The sequence below is a fragment of the Dioscorea cayenensis genome, chromosome 18 (genome assembly GCF_009730915.1).
Source record: "Dioscorea cayenensis subsp. rotundata cultivar TDr96_F1 chromosome 18, TDr96_F1_v2_PseudoChromosome.rev07_lg8_w22 25.fasta, whole genome shotgun sequence".
Classification (NCBI taxonomy): domain Eukaryota; kingdom Viridiplantae; phylum Streptophyta; class Magnoliopsida; order Dioscoreales; family Dioscoreaceae; genus Dioscorea; species Dioscorea cayenensis.
The window spans coordinates 355,166-368,245 of NC_052488.1; the positions used below are offsets into that span (position 1 = coordinate 355,166).

General features: G+C 36.4%; 1 protein-coding gene across 1 annotated transcript; it reads left to right on the forward strand.

Annotated features, from left to right (window-relative positions):
- The first annotated feature begins 9,838 nt into the window (after positions 1–9,838).
- On the forward strand, positions 9,839–12,701 carry LOC120282543 (pectinesterase-like). The gene is made up of 2 exons (XM_039289373.1): positions 9,839–11,006; positions 11,925–12,701. The coding sequence occupies exons 1-2, from the start codon at positions 9,983–9,985 to the stop codon at positions 12,602–12,604; spliced, it is 1,704 nt and encodes a 567-aa protein (XP_039145307.1). The 5' UTR covers positions 9,839–9,982; the 3' UTR covers positions 12,605–12,701.
- The last annotated feature ends 379 nt before the right edge of the window (positions 12,702–13,080 follow it).

Sequence of the window (13,080 nt, forward strand, 5' to 3'; positions counted from 1 at the left end):
CGGAATGGGGGCACTCAGCATGGGCGCAAGCGACGCAGTGGCTTATGGAGGACATACCACATGCCGCTACCCGAGTCGCGATCTAGATCTGCGGGGAAGAAGACCAACACCGGGTATGTTAAGGGTTCGCAGTGGCGCTTAACTATCCCGGTTTTCTAGGTGACGAGCCGGAAAGAAAGTCCGTTTCTGCAAGATCCCAAGGATCTCTGTGCTACGGTGAAAATACTTCAGGAAGCGAGCGGCGATAGAGACGAGTTTGTCGTCTCTCGAAGGAAAAGAGGTAATAATTCAAAAATATTTTTGTTTAGCATGAGGCGTTAACGTTTAACCATATCATTTACTGGTTTAACTTTTATTCATCTATCGTTTAACATTATAACTTCACCGTTTAACTTTTGTTCGACTACAGGTTTAAACTTTTTAGTTTAATGTTTAATTTGTTTTGTTCTTGTTTAACACAATAGGTTATAACGTTTAAATATCTGAGTTACATGTGTAAATATAGTTTTAATTGTTTAAACTAAATAATTTACGCTAAGATTGTTTTGTTTTACACATACTAGTTTCTGAAAGTGGTTCCGCTGAATCTTGATGAAGAAGTATTTGTTCGAGACCGCTATCGGTCGGATGTTATTGCTCCCGAACCGCTTGCTCAAAGGCAAGATGAGAGAGCGACCTCTTCCTTGCCTGCTGGACGCCCGTTCTCCTGCTTCGAGGCCAAAAAGCGCGATCGTCGAGGCCGAGAGCCCTCCCCACCCCGCCGGGCCGTGGCTTCCCCGGCCGTGTCGACCTCGACGTGGCAGCTCCCTGCGGCACTAGGCGAGATATCGCTGCGACTCTCATCGCGAGGCTTGCAGTTTTTGATGACCGAGGTTCCCTCGGCTTGTCGCTCGGGTGGAGGCATTGGAAGGCGGTCAGCGATCGCATCGATCTGCGCCTTCCCTTCAAACAAATGAAGCACCCGGGACGGATACGCAGTCGGAGTTCGACGACGAGGACATCGTCGGGGTGGCCCTTCGAAAGACGGCCTCGTTCGAAGAAGCTTGCAAAAAGAGGAAAACAATAATGCCTCCGTCTCCACCCGTCTGCGGTGACGATGAAATAATAAGCGACACCATCGGCAGCGACGCCATCGGCGGGACGATGTTGTTAACGTTGATGACATGCCCATCACGGTGGAGGAGATTGAAGATGGCGTGAGTTTGCGGTGTGGAAAAGATCGTCGACTCGTTGTTGGCGACATCATGCATCTGAGTGGAGCCGGCGCGACGATCGCGGCATCAAAGATGGACACAATCCATGAAGAAGAACAACCCGGACAGCGTTGTGTCTCCCATTGATCTTCTCGCTGGTGGAACTCACGGTTGAGAAGGTCGTTGAGTCATCCTCGGCGAAGTGGAATTCGCGGTGGAACCAGCGGTGATCGTCGTGCGCATCGAGCGGACACAATCCCACAAGAACAAGAAGCATGTAAGGAAGTGTCTCCGGTTGATCTTTGCAGTCGTGCTCCCCATTAAAGGAAGTCGATAAAAAGTAGAAGAACTTGGAAAGTCTTCGTTTCGAAGAAAAATACGTTGCTGATCGCGCCTCGATAAGTACTGACGAGGAGTTGATAAGGATCTTCCTCAAGCGCCCTATGGACAAGTAAGTTTGAAGTTTTTTATGATATTGTTTAAAACTGCTTTTTAGTTACCATTTAAGTAGGAGTGTTAACGTTTAAAATTTACAGATAACATTTAACTTATAAGTGATACCCTTTAAATATTACCTTTACCGTTTAAACATTCAATATAGAATTTAAAGTTTATACTTTAACGTTTAATTTTATACTTACAACATTGTTTACATGTCTTTGTTCCGTTCAACCCGACAGCTAGATCGTGTGGAAGAATGACTCTGTCGAGACCACACGGGCGATCTATTCGACACGCTTTCGAGGGGAAGGAGATGGTCAGCGGAGCGATGTGATGGGCGCATTCGTATGTATCTTGCAAAAGGCGATGGCGTAGTGTCATATCGTTATAAGAGGCGCCTCCATCACGCGACCACTGGCCTTGTTCATGTCAAAGCGAGGCGACGGCGCACATGAATCCACGATGGCTATGATTGGAGATGCTGCGCAGACTTGCATGAAGTGGACATCGTCTTCCTTCCGATAATTATGAGTGGCCACTTCCATGTCAGTCGTCGCTCGACAATGAAAAAAACAAGAATACGGGCATTATTCTTCGTGCCAAAGCGAAGAATACGATAAAAAGCAGCGCTAGAAATGGTAAGTGCTTTAATAATTTGTGTTTGTGTAATAGTGTTCGGTAAAATAATCGACATTCTAATATGAACTTGTATATCTCGACAGTGGAACCTATTCGACCTACATGATCGACATGGAGTTGGGCGAGTCGTGACGCATAAAGTACCCGCTTGTTCGCGACATCTGAAGCCCCACGACGAGAAAAAGGAAGTGTCGATTGCGGCGTCTATGTCATGCGGTTTATCGAGCGATTACTCGCGGTGAGAAGCTACGAGTACCGCAGACTGACGTCCCTTATCTGCGATTAAGGTATGTTTCCCGCATACTTAGGGAGGGAGGCGGTAGGCATCACGGCCCGGAGGGAGTCTTGCATAGCGGGTTCTTAGTCATTCTTTCTATATTTGTATACACGATTCTTTCTTTTAATAATCCAGTTCATTGTTTTAACATACACTTTCGGTGTTTAAGTATATAGTTCATTGTGTAAATATCAATGTAATTGTTTAAACTACGTTTTCTTGTGTAAAAAGCGAACGAGGAGGAGTGTACGCAAGCGGGGTCATAGTCATTGTATAGGTGTAAATATCATTTTGTTTCGTTTTGAGGTTCTGTTCTTGTTGGATGATATTGTAGTCCGCAGGGTACATTATCGGGTAGGGTTCTGTTTCATTTTTATTTTTATTATCGGCTAATATCAACATTCATTTTAACTGTATAATGATAACTTTTACCCTTTAACTTTCGTTTTCGCTGTTTAAGTTTAGGTTTCTCTGTTTAAATTTAATATTTTCTGTTTAAAATATCCTTATTATATTAATAATATCAATGTAATTACAACAAAAATATACTTAATATTTTCTGTTTAAAATATCCTTATTACTTAATAATCTCTTATAGAGTGTAATGTAATGTTCCGATTTTTTATGTGCGACGGTGAGTGGAAAGCGCTTAGGGAACCCGAGCGTGTATTAATGCAGCATGGGGAACCGCTAGCACCATCCCGTTGTACATTTTTAAGCGGATACAAATTTATTTTTTAAAGCGATAAAAAAATAACGATTAAGCAGGAGAATAAAATATTTAAAAGCGTAAGAGATATATTTAAATATAAAGTTCAATATTTAAACAATAATAGAAGTATATACATGATGCCTGATCGGCACAGATTCATTCCACGATCTGCGATTGTGACCTGAAACGTGGCAATGGCTACAACGCAACTTGCGGACCTCGGACGCTTACGACTCGATCCTCTTTCATCTAGGACACCCAGGTTGCCTTGTCGTCGCGGACGATCATCGCAAACTTGATTCGCGATTTTTCATCCATCGACTGTCGTTGTCCGGTATGGGAATATAGCTTCCTTATCGCCATTTTTGAAGTCGAAGCTTCCTTCCACGATCGCTCGGTGTTTCTCGTTCTTGATAATTTGAAGTCAAAATTCCTTTTGATTGCAAAATTCCTAAGTGCGTCTACGAAATGTTCAACGCCTTCAAAACATTGTCGATATCCAACGACAACACTTGACTTGATCGGATGAGGAAGGAAGGCATGCCACACCCTCGGGCTCGCCATGATGTGGAGCGAGGCGATGGCAGTTCAATTCCGCATGACACTTTTAGTTTAAAGCGAACATGATCAATATTTAAGCAGAGACACAAAAATATTTAAGCGATAAACATAAATCTTAAGCGTTAAAACAAAAAGTTAAATAATAAGTTAATAAGTTAATCGGAGACAATAGTGTTTAAATGGAAACTTGATAAATGTAAACAGTGACACGGATAATAAACAATAATTAACTCTACAACTATATAAACATAAGCGAGAAGAAACTTACAGCGAGAAGAACTCGTTTTTCGGTGGGATACGATGCCACATCATACATCTCCCAACAACAAGATCAACAACGGAACATTTGAAGATGGAGTGCACGTGACACATCTGTTTGGAAGTCAACCTCGTTTTATATGAGACATACTGGTTTTATGTCCATCGGGTTGTGATAAACTTCACCTCGACACGGGAAATATCGAGACCCCATCGCTCACATATTTCAGTCTAACTTTGATTCCCAAGAGTCGGTAGTGAACATTAGCACTCGTCCCTCCCCGTTGTATCTAGCAATAGCACAAAAACTCTCCATAATTTAATCGGAAGAGCTAAAATTGAATACACCAAATGAGAAGAAGAAAAAGAAGAAGAAGAAGAAGAAGAAGAAGAACAAGATATGAGCCTTCTAAACTTTGTTTGAGAAAAAGCAAGCAGGAGGCAAAAAAAAAAAAATTGAAAAACTATGCATAAAGAAAGTTATGATTGGGCGTCATTTTTCCCACCTTTTGCAAGGGCAAAAAAGGAATTTCATATCGTGGACCCACTTCAACTTACCGGCGGGGGGTTAAAAGGAATGTAAAATATAACGGAGGGCTGTCCGGGGTGTGCAAAAGTTGGAGGGGGTTTTTGGGAAGTTTTGAAAATTACGATGGGTGAACAGTAATTTTCCCTTAAAAATAACTTACAATAAAGAATATCATATTTATTTGTCTTATTTTATTTTTAATGTTTATTTTGTTATAATTTACACGCACTCCTAAGTTTAATATTAAGCTTTTATTTATTTATTTATTTTTAAATAAAATAAATAAACCACAAATTTATTAAAAAATGAATAATACGGAATAATACAACGGAGAAGAAACAACAAGAAAATCTAGAAATAACAACGGTCTAAAATCCTCACTAGAGATGAGGAGAACAGCGAACGAAATAGTATAAAAGCAAAGATGAAAAACAAAAGTAAAGGAAACAGACTAGACCGGCGAAAGCTACCATCTGGAGACAGAGACTTGCCCAGTAGCAATTAGAGTAGAACTACTCCGTATCAGTAATGTGCACCGAATCGCCGATATGATCTGTATGTCGATCTGGTGCTCAGAAAGTTGAGGGAACGCTTAATTTTCAGTGAGGCCTCTGAAGCTTCCTACTGATATGATCTGTAGACATATAGCTTCTATTTATATTATAAAATAGCATCAATAAAAACTTTAATTATGAATATATTTTTTTCTCTAATTATATATTTCTAGCGGTGTAAAATTTGCACTGCGTTAGTATAACTTTATAAATTCTATATTTTCCTAAATTATGAAATAAATAAATAGTATTATTATAATTAAGTTATTGTATATCATTTTAGAATGCGAAACAAAAAAAAAGAAAGAAAGAAAGAAAAAAAGAGAAAATGGTAACTCAAAATAATATTCTATAAAATATCTTTTTGACTATAGTTGTACACAATTAATTTCCTTAGTTACGTGTATGCTTCTATTTATTGTTTCACAGACTTTATAAACTTGTATTTCAATTCCAACTATATTTAACTTTTGTCAAGTACTTGAGCAAACAGTTGGGAATCCACTTTCAAACAGTTGAAAATTAAGTTTTTTTTAACTTTTTGATTAATTGGGATCATGAGCTACCCTACCAAGCTTGATGTACATGTTCACCAATTAACTAATCTCAAAGCAATGAACTCACTTTCAATCCTACTCCAATTTTTGTCAACTAACCAAAAAGAAACTAAAAATAATTAAACCTTGCAGACTTAGAAACTTGATATATATATATATATATATTATTTAAAGTTGCAATTGGATTTAAGAAACTTCACGAAACTGGCCACTTATATATATGACAAAAAGTCAATGGAGATCTTGTCTAATTAGTAATTTAAAGGTAGATTTTTGAATTAATCTTCATTACCGCTTTTGAGAATTGAGAGACTTTACTTATAATAAGTTTTAGTACTAGTTTTAGAATTCATTCTCCTTATCCTTACATTTTTGTCACCTTCTTAATGTTTTGTAGCAAAACTCTCTGATTCTTTTCTTATCACTTGAAAATATTTCATATATTTTATGGCAATTTGTTCTTTAATTAATAGAAGAAGGATATATAAATGTTTATATATATATATATATATATATGATAGTGTTGCTTGTGGTCTTCTTAATTTCTTTTCTTGTTTTGTTAGTTATATATGGATATTCATAAAGTACTTATGCTTATAGAGCTTCTTCTATAAATGTTTTAGTTGTTGTTTAGAATAACAAGAATAAATTAAACCTCTCGGCATATATTCATAACGAATATATACAATATAACAACCAACTAATGTGTTTATATACAACTGCCATTGAAGTCACTATAGAGTATCATTGAGAGTTAGGATAAGATCTAGCATCAAATATATGTCTTAATTGATTAATTAATTAATTTGTTAATAAAATTGGAGAATCTCTTTATAATCTTGACTCTCAGAGGTAGGTCCCAAATAGAATTAGACAACCATTGTGGTATGTTGGTGTGTCTCTAAATTGATAATGATTGGTGAAAGTATAAAATGAATGGGTCAAAAAGGTTAATCATTATTCATATTGCTTGATTAATTAATTAATGAATAATATATGTCACTTTGACTGATGGTACATATATGGCATCCCATGCATAAAGTCAAGACTTTATTGGAGGAGTACTCACGTACATATATATAGTATATATTTTTTTAGTTTTTTATCTTCTCAAAAAACTTTTTAGTTATATATAATTAATTAATTAATTGATTGATTTAAAAATTTTACAAGTGTACAGATAAGATCAGATGGTAGATGAGAGCAGATGATATGTGAATGCTTAGTGGAGTACAAAAGAGATTGAGATGGACTGGTTGTGATGGTATTGAAGTTAGTTTGCTTGTCGCTTTAGACAAAGCCTTTGCACACATAACTCCAAAGACTGCATGTTCCTTCAAAGCAATTATCAAAAGCACTTAAGCACTAGCACTACCACTTGGGTGTTCTTTCATTTCACATTGATAAATATATATATCAGTGACTAATATGTGTCTTTTGTTAACTAAGAGAGCCAAATTCATATGTTTTAATTGAAGGAAGATGACTCACTAACTAAATGTAAAATGTCGGTAGGGTAGATAAATCTCTTCTTCTTCTTCTTCTACTTCTATATATATATATATATATATATATTTATATCCTAGTCATATAATATATAGTGAAATGATGAGAAGTAAAACGTTGACATGCATGACTTACCTCTATCTTTGTACATGCATATTCATTAACACAGGTTTCAGATCTCTCTCAATTGTTCCATTACTAAATTTCAAAGATTAAAGTATATATTGGTTAGAAAAGTCAATGATTAGGGACAAATTTCATACTTCAATGACTAACATTAACTGTATTAAGGACAAGAAAAAAGGAAAGAGTTAGAGATAGAGAGACCTTTCTATAAAGTTTTCACCTAAGTGTATATATTCTAAAATAAAAAGTGTAACATTTGATAAGATCCATAGAAGGCAAACAATGAAGCAATATTGGACAACCATGTAAAAGACTGATTGTTTGCTTGTCCTTTAGGTGGCTTTGAGCTATCAAATGAAGTAGAAGTTTTCTATGGTTGGTTTAGATGAGCATTCCCTTTTTGATTGCACTATTTGTGGCCCTTAACTTGAAAGACTTTTCTTCGTGGAAAGGGTGTACATGTGTCATTGTTCATCCTTTATTTCTTGTGGGATCATCCAAAGATACTTCATCACATGACTTGAGTAATCAAAGCAAAAAAAGAGTAGACCGTATTGATTTTTTTAGGTGTTTTTTTCTTTATGAAATAAAAAAAGAAAGAGGGAGAGAGGAAATAAGACATTATATTTATATAGGGACACATAACAAATATAGATGGTTAAGAACTCTTCAACTTGTGCATATGCCTCCAAGATAAAGAACCTAGGGAGACAATTAATATAGAGATCTATATATATATATATATATATATCTCAAATATAAATCAACCGAGTTTTTTATTTTTGGTTCCATGAGATTGCTAAATTCAAATGTCAAGTATGACTAGTAACATGTTTCATGAGAAGTTGAATTTGTGTTTAAAATGGAGGATTAATTACTTGCTGGTTCATCTAATTAGTAAAGTAATGCAATACTTTCAAACATAATATATGAAGATAGTGACCTACTAACCATATCTATCAGCACAATAAGTATGGTTTTTCTAAGTGAATAACTGGTTAACTATGACATTATTATGATTAAATGGCAATTAGATGTTAGTATAATTTAAGGGAATAAATAGATAGACGATGTGGCCAAAAGCATCAGACCAACGTCTTTATACATCTTTCCTTTTACATGAAAAATTAGTATAGCTTATAATTTTCTCCCTCATGTTATTGTCAAAAGACTTGATTATTATCAAGTCTTTACATAGTTATAGCCTCAAGTTTGACTGATTAAGATGGCATGCATGCAAATATGCAATTCTTAAAAGGAAGATGAAGAAAGATTGATTAAGATGGCATGCACTAAGTGACTAGACTATTCCATTCATGAAAGAAAGGCACTATTGCAACTTGCAGAGAGGCTAGCTAGCAAAGAATAATGACCTCGATCTGGACATAGGAAAGGAGAATTATTATTATTATTGTGTGTGTGTGTGTGTGAAAGACTAATGCACTCTTTTTATTTGTTTCTCTAATATTACCTATATTCACAAGTATATATATATATATATATATATATTGATCATTTGGATACATTTAATGAAAAAGGAGTTTGATGGATGGTTGATATTATAAACAGAATTAGTATTTAGATTGTTATCAAAGGTTGGACTTTTAACATCTTTGGGATAAGAAGAAGAAGAAGAATAAGGAAGAAGATATGGAAATTAATTAATTAGTATTTTAAAAGGTGGGTTACAGCTAATGGATATGAGCTTCTTAAATTTGTGATTGATGTGAAGGCTAGCTTGTATAATTTAGATTCCCAAATGAACTGAGGACAAATATTTCAAAATTTCACTAGACAATGAAAAAAGATGATAGCCAATTTAAGCCAAAGCTTCAAGCACACCTTGCGCTGCTAGACTACTAGAAGCTAGCACATAGTTTCTCATATGTGGAAAAGTTTTAATCCGTTCCTCATCAAACCTCATCAAAGAAAATAGTTAGAGATAGAGATGAAAATGATGCAAGAACGGTGCTTTAATGGACCATGATGGCTAGACACTCTACCTAATTAATATCACTATAATCAAGCATGTTAACATCTGCCACATCATACAAGATATTAGCACCAGGGCGGCATTAGATCAAACAGCACTATATATATAACTAACATAGTAACATGGGGACAAAGTTGTCTTAGTAGGCCACTGTATGTTAATTGATCAGAATTATAAATGTTAATTGATCCAAAAAGAATTTAAAGAGATGAAGTGATGCTTTTGCATGCAATTAGTTACGTTGACCACGTAAAAGTAAGTACGTATAGGTACGGGCTAATAGTTTTACTCCTTTGCAACGACCCTCATCATGCATGCATGGATGAACTCCTTTTATAATAAGTTTTGGACACAAGGTGACGTGCACTCTATCAACTTATGACCTATGCCATCCATGATAGAGAATAATTTCCTATAAGAAATAATTAAATTAATATATATCTATGATAATTTTCAAAACTAGCTCCATCTGCTTCCTTGGTCCCAAACTTTGAGATCTCAACCACATGATGTAGTACACTGGCTTGCATGCAAACTACTTTCCCTGGCTATATATACTCCCCCGTTACTCAACATTAATTCAAGCAGCTCAACCAATACACACACACACCAAACTCTCTCTTTAATTAATTCATCATGTTCCCAAGAAGGAGGTTCATCCTATGTGCATTTTGTGTCATCCTTGCAACACTGATCTTAGGTGCTAGCACAACAAGAAAAGGAGGAGGTGGAGGAGCTCAAGCTCAATCACAATCTCATTCGTCAATATTGAACAAAGGATTAAAGTTAGGAACTGTTTTCACTAGTGCCATGGTGTCTCCTTGCAAGGACACACTATACCCATCTGCATGTGAGTCAGCAGTAGCCTCCATTGATGGAGCTCACTTGAAGAAGACAACAGAAAAGGTTTTTGATGCATCCCTCAAGATGGCTGTGGCCGGAGCTCACTCAGCTCGCTCCATGGCTTACAACTTCACAGTTTACCACCAAAAACTAGCCTTTGGCCGGCCAACCGCCATGGACGACTGCTTTGAGCTCATGGACATCACTTTAGACCTTCTCAACGACGTCACCAACTCAAACAAGAAGGCTAGTTCTCATGATATCCAGACTTGGCTAAGCGCCGCCATCACCAACCAGGTCACCTGCCAAGAGAGCTTGGCCACTCATGGCGCCGGATTAGCAAGCAAAGACACCATGAATGATCGAGCTCAGAGCTTGATGGAACATGTTAGTAACTCCCTGGCGCTCTTTAAGTCAGTGAAAGGAAAGAAGAAGTCATCCACTGCCGGTGTTGGCCGGAAGTTACTCGCCGACGGCTACCCTTCATGGCTCTCAGCAGCTGACCGGAGGCTCCTCAAAGCCTCGCCGGAGGATATAAAAGCTGATGCTGTGGTGGCTCAGGATGGGACTGGTACTCACACCACCATTAACGAAGCTCTTGCCTTCTTATTTCAAAAGTACTCCACCACCTCCAGCGGCGGCGGAGGCGGTGGTCGGAGTGTGATGTACCTGAAAGCAGGGACGTATAAGGGACCAATCGTCATCCCCACCAAGCACAAGAATGTGATGATCATGGGTGACGGGAAGGGTAAAACCGTCATTATAGGCAGCAAGAGCACCGGGTCTGGTTCATCCACGTATCAATCAGCCACTGTCGGTGCGCATTTCTTCACTTTATATTTACTCTTCTACCCTCCTACTCTTTACTAATTTGTTCCATTACTTCCATATCTTTTGCCATTCACGTCCTATTTATTTATTTATTTATTCATTTCTTATATTATCAACAGTAGAATCCTGAAAAAAAAGTAGGAAAAAGAAGCATCAATAAAGTATTAAAGTGATAAAGAGAAAAAAACAGATAGGTCGAGGACTCAAGGTTGGTTGGCTGGTGTATATAAGTCATATTTATTTGACTTTTGCTTGAGGTCTTGTATCAATGCATATCCATACAGATAAAGATGTATTATTATTATCATTAATTATTATTATCATTATTATTTGACATAAATATATTGGTTTTTTTTAATTATCTTCAATTCACTATTTTATTTGGAGCACCAAACTCTAAATTATTATTTAATAAAATCAATAGCCTCATAGACATCTCCTAGTGAATCTATATATATATATATATATATAAATTTAAATTTAAATTTATTTATTTAAATAAATTAATTTAATCATAATCAGTAATATATTAAGGTATTTTTCCTTTCCTCATTAATGTTATCATGTAGATGTATATATATATATAAAATATTGGTTATTTTAGATAAAAGTGATCCATACTTATAATAATAATAATAATAATAATAATAATAATAATAATAACATAATAAGCACTATTTAGTGTAGTGGATTGGTATGAAAACAGTAAATAATGGATTTAGAGTCAATGATATTATTATATTATGGTATAAATACTGTAAAATGATATAACAGTACTGTTTAATTAAGATTAATATTCACGGTCCTTGCTTTAGTATGGTTGTTGCTCTTGTATAATAATAATAATAAATAATAATATTGGTATATATATATATAATATATATATATATATGATTTTGAACAGCGGCAATGGGAGCTGGTTTTATCGGTAAAGGTTTAACGATAATAAATAACGCGGGACCAGAAGACCACCAAGCGGTGGCGCTGCGCGTCGGCGCCGATAAATCAGTGATTACACAGTGCTCAATCCAAGGCTACCAAGACACACTCTACACCCACTCCAACCGCCAGTTTTACCGAGACAATGACATCACCGGCACCGTCGACTTCATCTTCGGCAACTCCGCCGCCGTCTTTCAGAATTGTTTTATCCAACCACGCCGTGCTGGCTCTGGCCAGAAGAATTCAGTCACCGCACAAGGCCGCAGTGATCCCAACCAAAACACCGGAATTTCAATCCAGAGTTGCACTATTAAGTGCTCCTCTGACATTGATGGCACGCCCACTTACCTTGGCCGGCCTTGGCATAAGTACGCACGTGTTGTCGTCATGGAGTCGTTCTTGGATGGGTGTATTAACAAGGATGGGTGGGAGCCATGGTCGGGGAGTTTCGCGGAGAGCACGGCTTACTATGCTGAGTATGATAACAGTGGACCTGGTGCTCGACCATCTGATCGTGTGCATTGGGGTGGTGTTCATCCTTCCATTTCCTCATCTGAAGCTTCAAAGTTCACTGTTTCGGAGTTCATCGTCGGTGATTACTGGTTGCCCGGCACCGGCGTGGATTATAAGGCTGGTCTTTGAGCCACGCATTTCGTCGAATAGCTTGTGTGCATGAAAATTACTTATGCTTTTCTTCTTCTTTTTTCTCTTATTATTATTATTATTATTATTATTATTATTATTATTATTATTATTATTATTATTATATAATTTACATATAGAACTAATAGAAGAAGAAGAAGAAGAAGGATGGGGATTTATCCGTATTTATTATTTTTTTTAAAAAAAGGGGGGGATGGACAATGTGTGTTAATTATATATTGATTTGCAAGTGTAGATTATGAATTGATATGATTAATTATATATTCAATAAAAGTTGCTTGTCAATGTTTCTCCACTCTCCACTAATTAATTATTGTAATTTTTTTTATTATTGTTAATTATTTTTTTTGTGTTTGTTTGTTTTTTTATTTTTACGAATATGGTAAGTGCATATGGAGATAGGCTATCACTATTGTCATTAAGTTTAGAATTTAACCAAAAGTCTATAGGTTGAT